We start from the raw sequence: 20,322 nt of genomic DNA, 5'->3' as shown, positions 1-20,322 counted from the left end.
CCCTACATCAGTTTATATTAAGTCTGTTAATTATTGGTGTGTCTATTACTCAGGAATAGTGTAAGTCAGTAACATACTACCAATCATCTTCCATTTTGTTGGTATCATCTAAGATCTCTGAGCTCCAATATTTTGATCAGCTCTATCATATATTGCCTGGCCTCGTCTCCATTTCCTGAAAGAAGCTGAGTGTGGGAAAGCTGGAGAGCACTAAAGGATAATCTGGCTAAAGATAACATTACTGTGCAGGCGTAAATTTTGTCCTAGAAGCTATTAAAGCTATATTACCTCAGAGAACCACTTGCGATGAAGCACATCCAGGGACTGGCAGGGAGAAAAACAAAAGAGGAGAAAGGGCACACTGTATTTTAAAATCACCATGACCTTGGCTCATGAGGTTTTCCCCCTTTTTAAGTGAAGTACTCTCTTTGTTTTGTTAAGTAACTTGGAAATTATTATTTAAGAGTGATTGTCCAGTTATAATCCAAACAGTAACCCCTTTTATGTTGTTAGAAAGAAAGCCTCTGCTATGTTCTCTACTACATAAGGCTTCATGTAGTTTATTCACTGTGGCACCTATTTCTTGCCACTCAAGTAGCAGCCTTCTAGAACCTATCATTTCACCAGGAGGGATCAGACAGGTGATACCCACTGTGCAAATAATTAGTAGAGGAACCTATCACAAATATTGGCTACTTTTTATAGAAACTGGTACTTCCAGTTCCAGCTTGGATATTGGATGATGTTTTGATCATTAAAGAACAACCAATCAGGAACTAGAAATTTTATCATACATAGCAAAAGCGTGGAATATCAAATGTTTTCAGTTTCCTGTTCAAATTGTGATCAGATTCAAAACATAGCTTTCAAATAGATATCTTCTTTCATCTACTGAGCTAATAACCACTGTCATCTGTTGTAATGTACTACAGATTTCCATAATTACTGGATCTCAGAATATATTTCGATGCTAACCATGTCCTTACATAATTTCTATCACTTCTGTCAAGATTATGAAGTGCTGCAAATGGAACAGGCTGAAATCTGAGGCTGGCAGTTACAGAAAAATATACTGGAGAATACTTGCTCTAAGTAAAAAGCTCTACGTGCTCCAAAAAGCATAGACATCTGCTCCTTCATTCTATTGCATACTTTTCTATTATCTACATGTATCCCACATACTCTTGTATAACTTGTAAAGCAATTGAATATTCCAAGCAATCCAGACCTTCGCACCTTAGTGGGAATTCTTCTGAAACTAAGAAAATTCTTGTATATAGGCATATAGCTAGGTATATTCAAAGTCTGCTACAGTTCTGGAAAGAAAGCTTCCAAAACACACATTACTGATTAAAGATCACTTATACATCAGTTCTGATGTTTTAAATCACTGAGTTACCCAAGCCTTAAAGTATTTGAAACATCTCTTGGGTAAAAAAAGTCCTATTTTTAAACACTTCTACCCGCAAGCCATCAGATAAACTTCTATAACAGCAGAAAGGACAGTTATGAAATTTTCCTAAAAAAGAAAACACAGCCTTCTGGGATGACAGGAAACATGAGAAATGTCAGACTAAACAAACGTTTCTGAGAGAAGATGTAAGCAACTAAACAGAGCATAGAAGTGGCATCTCATCCTTAAAGAGCATCTGCCCAGTTTTGTTTGGAAAGCCTAAGCTAAGTTCTACATCACCAGGATGAGCTCAGCAACCACTGCTCCTTCTTCCTCCATAAACACACTTCGTAGAAGCAGGAGAATAGGTTCAGTGTTGACTCTGGTGTATCTATTCCTTCGCTTCAGATTATAGCTATTTGTTTGGGTTTTTTGGTTTTGGTTTTGGGGGGGTTTTTTAGAGTTTGGTTTTCTCCCCTTGTTTCTCCTTGTATTTTAAGATACATTACCAACTTACATACCTTAATATATTATGCTGCTGATCACAAGTAGGTAATAAAACTATCATTGGCTTGTTTAAATTGGTGTAGAGGTGAAGAGACATTTTATTCATTCGTCTTGTTATTTAGCCTCAAAATCAGCACTACTGATCACAGTAAAGAAAAATAAAAGGCAATCACAAAGGCATAAAGTGAATACTTTCCTCCAAAGAAGGAACTCATGCATATAACGGAATTGGTTTGCAGTTGCAGTTCTGTGAGCTACCATTTAAACATAACCACTCTGGGCAAATAAACCCAAAAGAGTAGGCATAGTGTTCACAATTAGGCTCTGAAAAGTCATCTATTATTACAAGGTTTTAGTTGCCAATGGTGCAGCAGGAAGCATGAGAAGCATGCAAGAAAAGACATGGAAGGAGTCCCTAATGTAGACTAATCCAATGTATCTTCCAGAATAGGAAAATGCAGCTCAAAACTATGGTCCAGCTCTATCTGTTTGTCATGGTGAGGACATTACAGAATAGTCTCTTAACGGTCTTGAGGAAGGGAGGTCATCTCCTCATGTGCCATTCTCCTGCGAAAAGACAACTGTCCAGCTAGAACATAAGATACAGGATTTGCCTACAAGGCTCCATATTTACTCATTTTCTGCCTTTCCATCACATCAAAACATCCCATCATCACAGCAGCTGCTATACCAACAAGAGGAACCAAATCCTGCCAAGACGCTTACCTGTCATGCCAGGTGCAAAGGCTACGCCTCCCTGTTCCCAAGCGCTGACTTGCACTCACCCATGTTCCTCCTTTCCCCTCACACATGGGTATCACTGCCTTGCTTACAGAGTGCAACAAAGACCTCTGGCCTGCAGCAAGGCACACAAAACCACCTCCCAAATTGACCAAAATCAGTGAAGCTGCAACACTGAGAGCGCATCTATCCAAAGCCAGCTTTGCCAAAGCAGTAGAATATTGAATACGGGGGTCCTTCGCAGGTTTTCTACAGCAATATGTCATGCTGTCTGTGCAATGTACACTCTGCACTCCAAGCAAACCACAACGTAACAGCAAAATTTTTTAAAAAACACAATACAGAAGAAGCCTGAAAAGTAGTACTTTGAAATGACAGACTGCACGTGACACGGAGCTCCCCAAAATGTCTTTTGCATTTGAGCTTGCCAGATCTATTCATTCCACTCTCCCGCAACTCTGTATCCCCTGCAGCATCCCTCCCCTGGAAGCAGTGGAGGGAGAAGGGGGAGGACAAAGAAAAACTCAGAAACCTGAAGTTTGTTTGGAATTTATTCCCTTGAACATTTCACACAGTTGAACAAATAACGTCTTGATTTCACAGCAACAGGAAAACCACGTGTTACATAATTCAAAGAGACACACACCCAAAACAAAAACAGGTTAAAAACAACTACATAAATCAAAATCTTCAAAGAGGCTATAAAATGGAGACATGAAGCCTTTCTGAGCACTGATTGTCTCACTTGAACATTATCTGTCACCAAGCTTATTTCATGCACACTCCCTCCTTTTCTCTGAGGGAAACAATCTCAAAATGGTCATTTTTTAGATTCCTCTTTTCAAAAAAACCCAGACATTTTTATTCTGCAATTAAAAAAAAAATCCAACTCCTTCACAAAAACTTGATACTATTTTTCTAAGACACAAAAACATTCCATGAAGCTCTTAAAGTGCCCAGAAAAATTCATATCACCCTTCAGAATATACACATACAAACAGTAAACAAATATTCCAGTGGCACAAGTCTACAGGTCTGAAAGCTAGAGAGAAAGGTAGAATCGGGAGCCCAGTTACTCCCAAGAAAAAGTGTTCTTAGCAGGATCCAGCTATGAGCACAAACTCAGCACATCGCTATTTTGTATATCCTCCCTTGGTCCCCAAAACAATTTCCAGGATTTTTCAGTGAAATTCTATCAGGTCAGCTGCATCTCCACTCTTTAGAACAAAAAACCTTTCCATCATGCCTTTGCCTTTCCAAATTTTCTGGGCTTCAAATTGCTGGTCCTTTAGCATTTGCCTTTCCTTTATGCCAAAGCCACCCAAATCCTGATAAGAACACTGACAAGGAACATGATGGACTGGGAACAGTCAAGCACTTATCCTAACAGAGATTCCTGGCTTGCTACTGAGTGATGATTCACTGGGCACTGAACCTTGGTCCTAATCAGGCAACCCACACACTCTCCTCAGCTTCCAAAAATACAGGGTCTGGTTCTTAAGTCTGTATTTTAAATGTTCCAACGGAGAAAAATAAATCTTCCATCAGATCTCTCTGGAGTTGTATGATACCCCATAAAAGGGTTCAGTATCATGTGCCATGTCCTGCAAAACACCTCCATGGCTCCTCCAAACAGAAAAGACAACATTCAAGGCACAGCAGTAGAGGAATTATCTTTCCTCCCAGTCTGGTGGTGCATCCTGAAATATGGATGCACTTCCTTCTTTTCTTTTTTTTTTTTTTTTTTTTTTTTTTGGGGGGGGGGGGTGGGGAGGCAGGGTGCAGTGGTGGTGCATGGATATGGATGTGTTTGTAAATGCACAGTTCAGTGGTTTAAAATGAAGGCACCACAAACAGAACACAATGTCATAGAATTAGTTTGCTGCTATCTTCTGTAATTTAATGTTTAAAACAGACCAAATTAAAACAAGAACAAAAACCAAATGTGAATAATAATGAAAAGAAGTGACCAAATGGAGGATTTCATGACGATATGTTTGTTTGCACAAGCAAAAAGTATTGCTTCAAGCTGAATCATTTTGACAAGTAAGGCATGTTCAATGTATGCAGAACCATAAAGAGGCAATGATTTTGAACAAGAAGCTTATTTCTATATAGAAATCTATATAAAATGTATTCATACTTCATTAAGACACAGAAGTAGAATTGTGTGCAAATAATATTGGATACATTCATAAAGATTCATTATGATTGTAGAGAGAGTTAAGATCCTTTTGAAAATGTTGCTCATATAATTTACTTTAAAGGGCATGCTATTTAGAGGAAGCAGCCACCCTTTTCTAGGTCTCCAAGTCAGCAAAAGAACTTCCTCATGTAAAGTCCAGCTTTGCTTGCTATATACAACAGATTACTTAAGAGTCCACTGTGAAGGGCTTTGCTCAGAGCATTGCTCCCTGAAAACACTTAAGGCACATCCAAAGGAGGATTTTTAACTTTTCATATTGCATACCTATATCATATCCACTATATATTTTTGTGATTTTAAAGCAAGAGACCTAGTACCTCTAATTTGTATTGCATTTTTCAGTTTTGCATACTATGGCTCATATTCAGCTTCTTAAATCTTTCACAGGTCAAGTAACTACTGCAAAGATCTCATGACTTGCCTTTTATTGCTGTACATTTTGAAGTATGAGTTTCCCTACCAGGTCTTTCCTTTATGAACTCCTTGTTGCTGATAGGGACAGAAACATATTGCTTTGAGAATACAAGCCTGAAATGGGAAACATCTTACAAGAAAACATCACTGGCTAAAGTCACCCCAAAGAGCATATCATAAAGCTGATAGGGGCAAAGACTGTTCCAAGTCCATCTGTCAAGAAAGAGCTGAAAGTTCAGAAATATGTTCTTACAGACCTTTAGAACAAACAGAAGAACAGCATTTGCATTAAAAGCACATTAAAACCATATATAGTACTGTAAATAATATTCAAAAAAATCCAAGACACAGCAGTTACAGATTATCAAAGGGAGAGACAGTTGAAAAGCAAAGTTGGGTTGTTTTTTTTTCTCTTGGCAATAGCAGCAATTTTGGCACAAAGGCAAATGCAGAAGATAGAGAAAAACAGGCAGACAGGGTACAGAGAAAGGTCACAGAATCTATGACAAGCATGCCACAGTTCAGCAGGACCAAAAGCACAGTAACAGCTTTTCCCGACTTCCCTTCCCCAGAGAGAATGGCACCCATCACTCAAAAGCTTGTTGCCACTTCCCCAAACTGAAAGGTTGATCTATATTGCAAGGGCCAGTTTGACCATAACCTCCCTGGGAACATCCCTTGTAACCACCACAGAAGATGCCATGCAGGCTCTCTGGCAAACCAGGCAAAACGTTCACAAGAAGGGTAATTCTAGTTGACTGCTAAACCAAACTCAACTTCCTTATCACAGGTTGTGTCCTGCAACTATCATCGTTACAATACAAGGGACAGACAAAACACATTAAATGCCGCCTAAGACTGCGGCCATCCAGTGAGGGACTGACATCTTTAGCAAAGTTAATACATGCCAATCAGGTTAGTAACACATGACAAGAAAGAGCTTGTTGTGACCAATCCTACCTCAGCTGACCAAACCTGATAAATGTTATTTTGTGGTTGAATGTATTTTAAGTATTAAGATGGCTAAAAAAGAAGAGGCCAGACTTGGTGGTATAGCAAAGGAGGCAAAGTGAGTGTAGGGGGAGAACCCATGCAATTTACATCCATTTGGGATTCCATGGCAACTAAAAAACAGGCCTTGCATGAGTCACCATAAAACTCAATGAACAAGCACTTTTGCTAACTCAGGGCTGAATTTAACTCAGAGGTATAAAATTTTAAAACAGCTGGGGTTTTTTTCTTGTATACTCTTTAATTCGTGTTTCTGCTGTACACTTTCCTTCTGCCTTCTAAACTATCTTTACATCTCCATCAAATACCAAAACTGTGCATGTTAAACTTTTTTTTTTTTAACTTAATCATCTTAGAGGCAACTTACACTCCACATCAAGATCTACCTTGCTACTGAGGATTGGCTCAGACCTCAGGGTCTGAAATTGCTACTGCCAAATTTCATTTGGTGACACTTGCCTTAAGGGAGGTCAAACATTTTCAGGTGTATGACCTGTATTAGATGAGTCTACCACATGGGTGAAGTGGAGCCTTGGAAACAGAGCTCTGCCTCTCTCTTCATTTCAGACAGGTTTTTGCTCAACGTATTTCCCTACTCTACAGTGAAAGCAGAATGTCTATAGCCTCTTAAACAGACAATTTAATAAATTGCAAGACAGCATATACTCAGATGGTTCGAAGTCAGCAGTTATACTGAGATGTAATCTTGTAGACTCCTTTTGATTATTCAGGAATAATATCCTATTCTTCCACTGTATTAGCAAGCTTGGTAATTCAAAAGGGTTTGGTTTCTTTTGTTTTTAAAAGCCATATATAACTGTAAACACATTGTGGGTTTGCTGACCTACCTACCCAGCCAGAACAGGAGCTAAAGGTAGGTACCTACAGAACATGACTTTACACAAATACACAACTAACCTGCCTTTCATGACACTGTGGCTTGCTTTTAAAGTACATTGCATTTAGCCTCCTCCCACTTCTTAACCACTGTTAAGCCAGTAGTTTTAAGATATACTTAGAACTTAATTCACAAAGAAAACAAAATCTCAGCCATGGCATTTTTCTAGCAGAAAGGGGGGGAATGGCAGAGGAACTGCTCACTCTTCTACCATTAAATGTAATTCTGTCATGCACACACCAGAATGCACCACAATACACTGCCTTAAAGATGACCTAGCTTGACCCAGCTAAGCTGAGTATATCCTAATGTACCTAGGGCTCTGCAAGAGGGAAAGCTTTAAAAGGTCCAAAAGCTTTAAAAATTATGCTACAGTTATAACTGCTTTAGAAAAGCAGAAAGCAAACAGGAGGAGACCTAGATTTCAAGTTTTGCCATTTGATAAAATGGTGTCTGTTCCATTTTACTCCTCTGGAAGTACTACAGTTCTGCAACAGGATTGTGCCACCACTGCGTAAGGAGAGATGGAAACACCTGATTATAGCTGTTTTATAGAAGTGTATAGCAAGCCATGGCTTACTGTTTGCTCTACTTAGTGATCACTTAGATGCTATTTACTGAATGCCCATTTATAAAAGTAATAAAATTTGATCAGTTAGAAGGACAAAATCAAGGAAGGAGACTTTCTGCCAGCAATTGCTTTGGTAAACTAATTGATATACATAGCTAAACTCTCCTTCCACTTTCATCACCAATAGCTTCACTCCATAAACCACCTTATTCTCACATCAGATGCCCTGTGCTCCAAGAAATATATTTTCCATTCACCTTAAAGAATGTCCTCCAGCTAAAAAAAAAAATGTCTTCACTTTTAGGGAAAGCAATTTTAAGTCTATCCAGCTGTACAAAAAATGCTGTATTTAACCCGTCTGTCCACAGCATTTGTCATTCTTCCATACCTTTTCCCTTTCCTCCATCTTGCCATATGGAAATTCCACACAAATAAAAGAGGAAACAGTAAATGTAACTACACTGCAAGAATCAACTACGCATGCTAAGAACAAATTTCTGTTGGATTGCATTCACTTACAATCTTAGAAACACTTGTAAGAGTAATACCAAAATCAAACAGAAGTATGATTTTTATTTGCCTGCGTGTTGTTAAGGTCTTTTCTCAACTGGCACTGAGAAAACATTCTTTTCTCAAAGTGTTGCTTTATGTTGTCTCTCTAAAAGCAGCTGACTTAGTTTATCCATAGTGTTCTGGAACAAATACTAAAAATCAAATCTCTTCCTTTTCCTGACATCACTAAATGAGCACTTAGGGGCTGGGCAAACGAGTATTTGTAGCACAGACGCTTCTCCCATGTTAGAAGGAATTAGAATTTCAAGTTAAAAGGCAAAACTACTTCACAGTAAGACACACACATTCACCACCCCATTCCCAAAGCCATGGCCAGGAGCAGCACAGATTCTGGCAGTGAAGGAAGAGCACCATGACCTGCCAGCACCACAAAATTCAAGGAGTTTAAGGAATCTGATCCCATTAGCTGTCAGATACCCAGAATTCCAAAGGAGACACAATCCAGAGATAATGGGATCTTTCCCATTCAAGTACCAGATTAATGAAGAGAAGCTTGGGAGAACAAGAAACCACACCCAGAATTCAGGCAAACACAGAAATCCAGTTTGTGAGCTATTCCAGTGCATCAGAAGAACTTTTAACTTCACTAACACCAAGCTGCATACATTATGGGGCACTTTGGGCCCACTCACAGGAGACCCTCAACTGAACCTCTGTGTTTTCCTGGAATTCTTTCAGATGATGTCCTTGAAAGGACTGAGAACATCTAAGCCCCAAAGCCACAGTGCAAAATAATATATTGAGACTTTCACATCACAAACAAAATTCACACGGCACCCCAAAAATCACGCAAGTTATACAGCTCAGAGTTGGGTCACATTAACTCTTACTGGTCAGCAGGCTGCCCACAGAATTCCCCTAGGATCTGCATGAGAACTTCTGACTGGACATAGAGAAAGGGAACCCCAAAAGCCATCAGCTGACACATGAAAAAGGAGTCCAAAGGGTTCTGGGCTACCTGGTGCCCAATCGCGGCAACTGTGCTTTGCAGGTGCTGGCTTGCCACCCTAACTCTGTCAAAGAGGCCGAGAGAGTACTGCACCACCCTGCTAAAGAAGGAAGCGGAGCTACCTGGGGCCCTCTCTGCTGAGGCGGAGATGGTGTTTGCCCGTCCACTTCCATCATTTGCCATGGCGTCCTGCAGAGGTCCTTTGGTGTCCTGTAAGAACATGGGGAAATTAAATTCCTATTAAAATTGAAAATGCCTCAGAAATAGTCTTCTTTTTTTTTTTTTTAATGTGAGGCTGTATATGAGACATCCCTCTCGCTGTTAAAGATACCCCTTAATCATCACATAAGGCAAGGTCTGAACCAAGTATGCTCCTTCTCAATTTATGGCTTTGTTAAAGCTCTGAAAAACAAGCTGGATATCCAAGAGAGTCAAAGCAGTAAGATCCCCGAAGTCTGCTCATCTGGGAAATTTTTAGTCTTTATTTTTGGCAGGAAATATGGCACAAATATTGGGATGGATCCCTTATCCTTCCAAAAAGGAGTACAGCTTCAGCTTGTACTAATAAAATTTGAGAAACAGGGAGAGAGACAAACACTACCACAAAGTAAAAATATAATTTAAGTGGGAAGGACAGTTTGTAGCAGGCAAGCTTAACAGAACTTGTTAAGAGACGAGCATGTAGTTTGCTCAGAATATGCAAAAATACTGAGAAGGGGCTTGTGGAGACAAATTAAGTGCCTTGGATTGCAATGACAAAAGCTGGGAAACTTTTCTGTATTACACAGTGCGTCTTGATCCTATATTTAAAGCACAAATGCTTCCATTATGATAGTATAAGAAAAGGGATTTTTTTTTTTTTTTAATTTCCCCCCCCACACACACACACAGGTTCCCATTAACACATAGAAAACCTTCAGAAATGAAGGCAGGTCTTCTTCATAGCCTATGCAAGTGGGGTAGAACTTCATGTTTCAAAGGAAATGCAAATAATATGTTTCATCTTCAGAAACACCATGGAAAACCAAAACTGGTAACATTATTCATTTAGCCTCTGTGTGGACTGAATAAATATGCCAGCTGACAAGAAAACAAATCAAAATCCTGTTCTAAATGGGACAGTACATTATTTTATAACACGAACCATTAAAAGAGAAGCGGTAATTAAAGGAACTGCTTTAAATAAAATTTATAGAACTACAAGCTTTCATGACATAAAAAAGAACTATGCACTCTGATTTTTTCCTACTTTCGGAAAAAACCCCCAGCATATTTACTTTTTCAATGTTAAGAATCAAAATCTATTAACATGATATGTTAGATAAAAATAATGAGTTACCTTTCCTGACAGAAGACCCACTGCTGGCCTCTTCCTTTGAGCATAACCGGAGAGTCGGTAACAGTAGTGAGGTTTACAGTAGAATTTACCTGCAGATAAAACACAAATAATAGTCAACAATGAGAACACAGCAGTTTAGCCCAATATAAATGTCCATCTCATTGCAACTTATTTCCTGCTGCCATTCCCGTTGCTCCCTCTAATTATTTCACTATACATGGAGGCAAACACTATCTGAAGTTTTAACTCCGGCCCTCCTCTCTCCCCCTCCTAGCTAGCCTCCTTTCCATTGGGTGCCTGACAGCCATTTAGCTTAAAATCCTATCAAACACCAAAGCAAAGCTGTGAGGCTTGTGTTGTATCACATGCTAACAATGCAGCAGTGTGTGAGGAACAAAGAAATCATCACATGAAAAGCTGGCAGAAGCACTTTTGGAAAAAGCAAGAATGAATACAACCAGCAGAGGGAAGTGGGAGAGGACAGTGTTAACTCCCAAAGAACCATCTCCAAAAATGCACAGTGGCTACTTGTGGAAAGGACAATCAACCAATGATTCATTTTCACAATTGAGACTTTTTGTGATACTACTGATTTAGTAACACCCCAGAAGTCTAGATGGGTTTTCACCAGTATCAACACTGTCAGGAAGCCAAAGCAGCACTAGTAATACCATAATACAAACAATAATAATAGCAGCAAATTGATGGCACTTTATTATTTTCCAGTGTACTTTTGTCAGTGTATCCTGCTTGGTATACGCAGCTCATAGCATCCTATACTGCTATCCTATTCCTACAGCTTTCCAAACACATTTCAAATGTATATTGTGACCTTTGCCCCTTCCTCTAGTTTCTCTGGGCTGGTATTTGCACAATGTTTTGTTATGATGGAAAAGTGACAAACGCCATCTTTCGAGAAGTCTCTGCTTAAATAAACATTTCTTAATATTTACTCTTTCCAAAAACTGCTCTTTCAAATTGTCTGAAAAAAACAACAGAAAAGCTTTTACATAAAAATTCTCAGACTTTGAAGCCTAAAACCAGACACTGACTGCAGAATGCTGCAGAATGCTCATCAATCCAAACAGCTAGATGAAGGGCAACAATGCATGTATAGCTTTGTTATTTTTTTCTCTCAAAGAAAACCCAGAATGAAATATAAGCTAAAATTTCACAATAATTAGATAGGATACCACACACTTCTATTAGGCCATATCTGTTTCTTATACATACACAAACATTAGGCATGTAATATCATTTCAGAATCAATGCTTAAGTGTGCTGAAACGCCGAGCTTTGTGTTTGCTTCATTGAGAACTATCTGGCCATAACTGCACACATAAGCTTGCTGGCAGAGGGTATCACCAAACCTGGTGGCAAAAACTTTCAGCCCATACAGCTGACAAAGGAGCTCAGTCTGTTATTGCTAAACACGTAGTCAGACATTTGGTTACTTGTGAATGCCCAAAATAACAGCAGTGCTCAAAAAATGCTTTTTCCCAGCTTTGATTACTGATTAAGATGTTACTTTTATATATTCACTTCAAAATTATCATTGGCTCCTTTAAACTCACACGCCAAGTCTGCTGACCTTCTGGTCAAGTAATAATGGGTTTTCTATTCCTTACTGGGAGACTGGTTTGATGATTCTTAAGTTTCCTCAACTGTTCGTGACTAAGCAAGTCCATTACTTGAAGTCATTATATAATGCATTATCAATACATAGTTTTGGTTCTTCTTGCCCATCAAGCCTAAATGGTGTTTCCATGGACATTATTCTATCCAGTACACACAAAAAGATTCTTCCTACCTACACACATGAGATACCTATCAAAGTTATTTTTCTGTCAGCATGACCTGGCCACAGGAAATCCATACAGTTTCAACAGTTTTGAGAGATGGTGTCTTTGGAACAGAAGTTACTCTCTTACCTACTTCACCAAATAATTTTTAGGCAAAGAAAGAGCTGAAATCGCTAGGTGACCTTCCAGAACAGTTACGGGAGTTCTGACAAAAAGGCAATTTGTCTTACCATCTTCAATATCATAGGCGTAAGATGACAAGCGCAGAGTCGTTGCACAGTATTCACACTTGAAGCAACTGCGGTGGAAGAACTTGCCTTCAGCACTCAGCCTTTCCATCACATAGACTCGCTTGCGGCAGAAGTAACACACATCACTGCCTCCCAGGTTTTGGGGGAACTCCTTTTTGAGCGAGCCCTAGACAGAAATAGGCATGGCTAAATTTGTGCTTGCCCAGCCTCAACAAGATTGCACATTCCTATTTTCTCGTCATTTATGCAGATACAGGAGCATCTGGATGCTGCAGTTCTTTCACACATGGATGCTGCAGTTCTTGGACACAATTCACAGTTTTAACCAGGACACCAAAAACTAACCTTACTGTCCAGGGAAGAAGGTCACAGGATGCCATGCCTACATGTCAGGAGTAAAATAAGCTCTGGATGGAAGAGTGGACACCACTACTACTACTAATGACCTTGAAATAAATGACTGAAGGAGGCATATGATGGAAAGCCAAAATCATTAGAAATCCTTCAAACAGCAATTCTTAGACCTACATTATCAAAATCTCCTCCAGAAAACAATAATGCAGAAGTAGCCCCAGTGGATCAAACACATCATCATGAATATGACAAGCAGTTTCTCAATTGCTTATGCACAGTCTTTGGCTGCTGAGATTAGATCAAAAAATTTTGCAAGGAAAATGAGGACAAGAGTGAGGGTGGATGGAAAAGGGAAATTAAGTCTTTCACAAAGCTACAACAGATTTCATCAGTGGTAGTAACAAGTGGACACTCACAATACTTTAGAACTACAGTACATCTAATCACAAACACGCATCATCTTCTGTACATCATCTTACCAGTTCCTTCTTGTCTAGAAGGGTTTTGGGTTGCTCTTTCCTTTGAAGCTGATTGGCTATCTGCTCAGCCAATGAGCTCACTCCGCCTGTGTACATCTTTATATACTTCTACCAGATGGATGGAATAAAACAATAGTGAAGTGAGAAAAGAAAAAAAATCAAATTAAAAAATGACTAAAAGGATAATAGTGTAGGTGGTGACAAGGTGCAGAGAGGTCAAATCATGCCAAGACAGTGGACAATATGAAGTGACAAGTAGTAATAGCAAAGCTAGTGTCATCAGAAATCACCAGTACAGTCCAGAATCAACTGTAAGAACGGAAAAGGCGGCTTGCATTTTGCATTCTCTAAATGGTCTAGAAATAGTATGATGATGAGGATGAAGAAAGATCTTATTTTCACTTGCACCTGGAAACCTGGGCATAGAAACTTCTCAAAGACGAGGCCAAATATAGGTTAAGTTTTTCAGTTCCAGGTTAAACTGCTATCAGAAACAAAGATCTTTTAGAAGACATGTTACATAGTCTAACGCAACATGCTGATCACAACAGCATATTTATAAGCTTAGCAGCTGGAAAGAATTCATTTACAGAGCATTCATAGAGCAGGGAGAAATCCTTAACTAAGGAATTCATGCTGATTCAAAAAGATGAATTCTTCCAATGCTAAAAATACATGAAGATTTGTATGGAAAAAGACACAAGAGCCTCATCCAATGCATTAAAGCCACACCTGCATACATCTGGAACATATATTTGTTCAACTGTGAACACTGCTTTATGACTAGGCTTTTCTCCCATCATGGGTATTGACTCACTCCATAACTTTGGATATCTAAAAACCCTCCAGTATTCCGAGAAATCTAGGCAGGTTGGCTGTTACTTTAGATGGTACAAAATGAACGTTAGCAAGCCAAGTTCAGACACTGCAGGAGCAGAGGAAGCGTTTTTCACAGGAAATACTTAAAACCGTTGGCAATAATTACATGGTTAAGAAAATTACGTGGTTACATCCATGTTAGCTCAATCACACTGCAAATGTCATGTCATATTTGACTCAAAGCAGCAAGGAGCACACCAAGCAATTTTTCTTTTCCAGACTAAGCAGCATTATAAATGTTTGTAGCGAAATTCTCTTCAGCAAATGAAGAATCATCAGAGAGACAATCCAGCTTCTGGTTAAGTGTAAAATACCAAGGATAACAGTTTTCTGAAGGAAAGGACTAAATTGTATCTCAAAACCTCCTTCATTCATATAGCAGAACTTGTTTGAAGCACATTAGTTATTTCCTACAACTAATAATGCAGCATAAATTTCATATATGAGATTATTAGCCTTTTAGGAATGTTTAAGACCTTCACATGTTCAGACATGAGAACAGCAGGAAGCATCACAAAAACTGAAATTCACCACAGAATGGGTACTTCTCTGGGGAAAAATATTTTGAAAATGGAGTGCTCAGCCATCAGAGATTACTGCTGCTATCATCACTGAAGTCCTGACTGCTTATGCTCTGTGCCACTGCAGTAATGAGGGTTTATTTCTACCCAGAAAGAACTTCTACCTGTCTTCTGATTCCACCCCAAAATGCAGAGCATACACAGTATTTATATAGGCAAGAAAAAACATGATTTGTCTTTCAGAATTTTCCAAGCTCCATATTCTTCCTCAGCTAGTGTGTGCATACACATGTGCAGAGTTGCCTTTCAATGTCATATATCATATCTTGTCAAATATTACATTTAAAATAGCACATTACATTTAAAATAGTGCCCAATGGAAAAATTTTCTTCACTATTGGTCTTTAACTGACAATCATAATAATTTGGCCAAGAGTTCCCCATTTTCCTCTAAAAGACCAAAAACCTTTGAGGCTTTTTAAATTTTCTTAAAAGATAGTTCAAGTTTTTCCATGGGAAAAAACTTTTTTAGCTGAACCAGGTTTCCAGTGAAGAAGTTGTGATTTGAAACATTCATCCAACCTTAACTGCAGATGCTTCAAGATCTTAACATTTCTACCAGCACGTATGAAGTTCCATGCTTAAAAAGTGATGATGCTAATCTTAACTCACAATACCTTGGACTATTTAGTGTGGAAAATTTAGTTGCTGAATTTTTTATTTGGGGTTCTGTGTTTCTGATTTGCTTTGCTTTTTTCTTACACGTCACATATGACCTAATACTGGGTCTTAAATGACGCATTTTATCTTTTCTCCCATAGGCAAAAGCCTTCAAGATATACACCATCCTGCAACATTTTCAAGAGAAGGGAAAAAACCCACTCCAGCTTAGGTCAAATCAAGTTCCTGCTGTTTACGTATGACAACAGCAACTAGTTCAAATTCTCAGCGACCTTTTCAGAAAGCCAAAGTACTTTCTATTTCACAGTGTCCATTAAGTATATATGCACAAACACATTCTGTAGTTTGGCTCAAGACATCAACGAAAGCAGCAAGCAAAACTGCAAAGCCCGAAGGACTATCAGTGTTCAAAAAAAACCTGATTTGAGAGCGAGATGTACCACAGGCTTTTCATTTACACCAAATGTTAAATATATTTAGTTTCAAACTGCTTTATGGCTGACAATAACCAAGCTATGCCACAGATTGCCTCTGGCTTCTCATTTGTGCATGAATATGCACAGACATTGCATTCTGCAGGTGAAGCATTGCAAGCCTAGCCGTCTCTTGTGGCATGTCCTTCGCTGGTGGGACTGTGGTGCAGCAAGCAAACACAGCTGAGTGCACCTTGCAATGCTCAGGCTAATGCTACCTGTCGAAGAGAGTCAGATGAAGGTGAAGAAGGGCGATTAGAAGAACGGAGGCTAAGGGAGAGCTCCCACTGGTCAACAAAGAATCGTCGAGACGGTTCAGTCTCTAGCTAAAAAATAAAATAAAAATCAAAACAATCATACATGGCTATAGAGGGAAGAGAGGAGAAAATAAAAAAAACTGAGGCCTTTCTACCCACCATCAAAAAAAATTTCTTAAAGACTCTTGTAAAAAAACTTGGGAGAAAAATGTCCAGTGTATCTTCACTTTCTCCCTAGTGAGGCAGAGTAAGTTATTCTTAATTTGTTCTTTATTAGGTTTTAAGTTATTTAGGACCATTTGGAAGCAGTTACCTACTTCCACAGATGTCCAACCTCCTGTAACCCAACCAAGCCACTGGCAAATATCCCAAATCAATTTCCTCTGCTACTCTTGTATCTCCCATTGCTCCATATTACTGGCTCAAGGCACTAAGATCATATTTCAGGCCATGCGAGATCTCTTCTATATTTTAACTGTATAAACCAAAAGCCTGCTCTCCTTGGGGATGGAACAGAAATAAATTAACTTGTATGCATTGCCAGTAATTAGCAGCGAATTTCCAACCTAAAATTTACCGTAAGCAGATTGGAAATATCACACTAAAAAGAACGAAACAATATAAACCAATCTGCTGTTCTTGCTTATTAAATGGCAAACAGTAAATCCCAAACTGAGAATCTGCATCCTTCTGAAGCTGGTTCCTCATAGGAGAACCCAAAATTTGGTCTTCCAACATACCCCTCTCATTACCTCTATGGCTCATTATACCTCTCTCCCAAGAAATACTTACTATAAATAGGAAAAAACCAGTAGCTGGAAGTATCAGACAAATAGCACTAGTAGAAACTGTACTTTCCTAGAAATTATAGCCTCGAAAGAAAAATTATGCAAATTTCAAATATTTCATTCTTTTACAAGAAAATTATGGTTTTAGTTATAAAAAGGCAAAATAAATGTCACATAGCTGCATGACCCACAAAAATAGCTATTTCTAGCCAAGTAGAATAGGCTAGTCTCAAAATTAAATCTACTGGACAAAATGCAAAATAGCTTGGCTTTCACAATTTCCCCAATTTAAAGAAATATAACTGTTTACATACAAATTTTCTGCACTTAAGATCATCAACATTTAATCAAATTTCTTTTCTGAAAATGTCTTACTTTGCTAAGCCTTCTTTCTCTTACTAATCTATTTTTCTTGTTTTCTTCCCTTAAATCTCACATCATAATCCATCATTGCCTGCAGTGTTCCAACATCTGTTTCCTCTTTTTCCTCTCTGCCCTACTCACTTTATCCTTTCCTCTACTTTGTGTTCGCCGTCTCCCCTCTATTTTCTCTCCTCCTTAATTCTGCACTATACAGAAATTACACAGTTTCAAAACTAATTTCTATCTTTGCATTGTAATGCTGTTAATCTTTTCCACCCTTAAAAGGAGCTTAAAAGTGCTAGAGAGCAACAGAAAAAGTAGAAGCAAGATGTTTTGGTCTAGATGTTAACTTCTGTATCATCATTTCAACTGAGTAAGGAAATGCACATGAGCATGCTAGTCTTGGATCATGCCTGAGATCTTCAGTTGTATTGCCCATTAACAAATAGGTGTTAATATGTTTAAACTAGTTGTCTTATTTAGTCTTTCATAGTTTCTTCTCTGTCCCCAAATACTATCTCAAATTTAGCCAGTTTCATTCTTCCTTCCTGAAGGAGAGCTTCACTGACTTTAACCATCAGCAAAGATGGCATCCCCAAAGAACAGGAATGAAAAGTGACCTAGATGTTATAAATTTCTTTTTGGCATGGCTTGAAAAAGTTATGCCCACCAGCAAAAGTTCCGGGACTGCTTATACTCCAGCTCAAGAAGACAGCTTCATTTTGGATGGTTAACTCAAAACAGTAAGTTATGAAAAAATTACTTATGTAGGTGGTGTTTTCCAAAAGCACTCTCCAGTTTGCCAAATGCTGTTGAAGATAACTGAAAACAGAAATAGGGGCAAGCAACTAGAAACTAAAGAAACCACTGTTCAAACTGGCATGCTCCCATATGCCAAAGACACATTGGAGAGAAAATTAAGCACAAAACCAAACCAAAAGTGTATGCTGGAGTCAAAGAAAATCTGCACAAACTGCCAATTCTACCATTGGAAATAAGTCTACAGGAAGCATGGACACAAAAGTAGTACTTCAGAGCCAGGAATTATGCCTGGAAAATAAGAATGTTCTTGTTTCCATAAGCAAGTAAAATTTGTGAGCAACTGACTGGTAAATGACCACTGTGAGATGATTTGATCTGAAGTCCAGCTGGTTTTCAGCATGCACTCTGAAACTTGGAGGCTGTTTTTTACCTTATTGTTTATATTTTTGTTTTGAGAAACAGAAAGACTGTCATTCACCAGACAAGGAGATGGTTAAGAACTGGCAGGTAAGATAGAAATACTACACAAAATAGACTTGACCCTGGCTTTTTAACCACATGACTGCACAACAATAGTCATCATATTTTGGTAAATTTTTCTATCCCTCTGACCCCAGATGTCACCGGTACCCAGAATCCCACACTGGTACAGGACACCATATAGGCAGGGCTGTAGTCACCTGATGCCTCATGGCAGGTCTGGACTCCGGGAGGGCAGCCAGCTGACATGCCCTTTGCTCAACATTCTCAGGCACTTGGTCATCAGAAAATAAACCAGGAGATCTCTGTGAGATGAGGAAGGAGGAAGTAAACAAACCAGCAAAAAAAGCTCCAAAAGGAACAGACACTGAAATACCAGACAAAAGGTATGAAATTCACATGCAGAACAGTAAGAGGAGTTCCCATGTGAATACTGTTTTTATTCCCAAAGTCTACTGCTCTAATGAAGTGCTAAGTTTTGAACCTCAAGGCCAAGAAAAAAAGACAGCTGAATTAGTCATTATTCACAACTCTCCCACCTAGGACTGCTGCAGCCAAAACCAAACAAGCACATGGCCTCTGTCTCTGGCATTACCATCCAAAAAAAAAAAAAAAAAAAAAAAAAAAAAAAAAAAAAAAAAAAAAAAAAAAAAAAAAGCTTTATCATGCACAAAGAAGCTTATTTGCCAACTTATTTCACCATAGTTCTTGATTCTCAGGGATTTTCTTTACATATCTAAACCCATACATACTTGTGTTTCTCAGATTTTGTGTACAGAAACACACGTTTTTAGGGTAATGTACTTCAGTTCTCATAAAAAATGAGTTAGTTTCCTTAAACATGCTGGTATATGAAAAGTGAATGCTGTACTTACCAAAGAGAGGACATTTAATGAGCCTGGCTGGTTGAAGCAAAGCACAGCAAAATCAAACTATGACAGAAGCTTCCAATTTTACTTCTGCAACTTCACTATCCTACTTATTCTTACTGTACTGGCATGTCAACACAGCCCAGGTATAATATTTGACACCTATGCTATTCTGGTCTTTCATATCAATCTTCTTAAACTGTTATGTGGTGCACTTAGTGACATGGAAAAAAGACGTGGCTTGTGGCCTGCTGTACAAGACATGAGTATCACTTACAATATCAGACAGCCTTCAGCTAATTTGTCTGGAGAGTTCAAAAGTAAATGGACCAGGAACTACAAACATGTGCAAGAAGAAACCTCAGGCTTGATCTGTCAGGAATGCCAGGGTGCTGCTATGTACTGCTAACTGTCTTCCAAAGCAGAACAGAAAATTGGGTTCACACCCAATTTACGAGGAAACACTTTTCCCATTCAGATGCATTCATAATACTCTATTTTCAGCTGCTTTCAGTTCCACCTACTCCTTCCTACTAGATCATTTTCACTAAAACTAGGGCCTATTATAAAGCTGTGGGCTTCCATGTCAGTGCAGACACATGCTTATTCATTCTGTACTGCCTGTCAGAAAACATTTGGCCCACAAGAGTCTTTTGTTAGAACACATTCTGAAAGTTAGAACAGTTTTATAGCTGGCTACCACTTATGACTTAATTCATTCAAAGCCTTTACTGGAATGTCAATTAATTTGTCAATATGAA

General features: G+C 38.7%; 1 protein-coding gene across 1 annotated transcript in view; it reads right to left on the bottom strand.

The window, feature by feature from the left end:
- The window catches only part of MICAL3 (microtubule associated monooxygenase, calponin and LIM domain containing 3), a 184,541-nt gene that overhangs the window by 57,968 nt on the left and 106,251 nt on the right, over positions 1-20,322 (bottom strand). Inside the window, exons 20-25 of the mRNA XM_049821547.1 lie at positions 18,893-18,997; positions 16,261-16,368; positions 13,489-13,596; positions 12,635-12,821; positions 10,603-10,691; positions 9,386-9,473 (exon numbers count right to left, since the gene is read on the bottom strand). Of these exons, the coding sequence (XP_049677504.1) occupies positions 9,386-9,473; positions 10,603-10,691; positions 12,635-12,821; positions 13,489-13,596; positions 16,261-16,368; positions 18,893-18,997 (685 nt within the window). The remainder of the gene's footprint in view (positions 1-9,385; positions 9,474-10,602; positions 10,692-12,634; positions 12,822-13,488; positions 13,597-16,260; positions 16,369-18,892; positions 18,998-20,322) is intronic.

The sequence above is a fragment of the Accipiter gentilis genome, chromosome 18, assembly GCF_929443795.1.
Source record: "Accipiter gentilis chromosome 18, bAccGen1.1, whole genome shotgun sequence".
NCBI classification, from domain to species: Eukaryota; Metazoa; Chordata; class Aves; order Accipitriformes; family Accipitridae; genus Astur; species Astur gentilis.
Note: the sequence above shows the minus strand (reverse complement) of the source record. Positions and strands in the feature narration are given on the sequence as shown.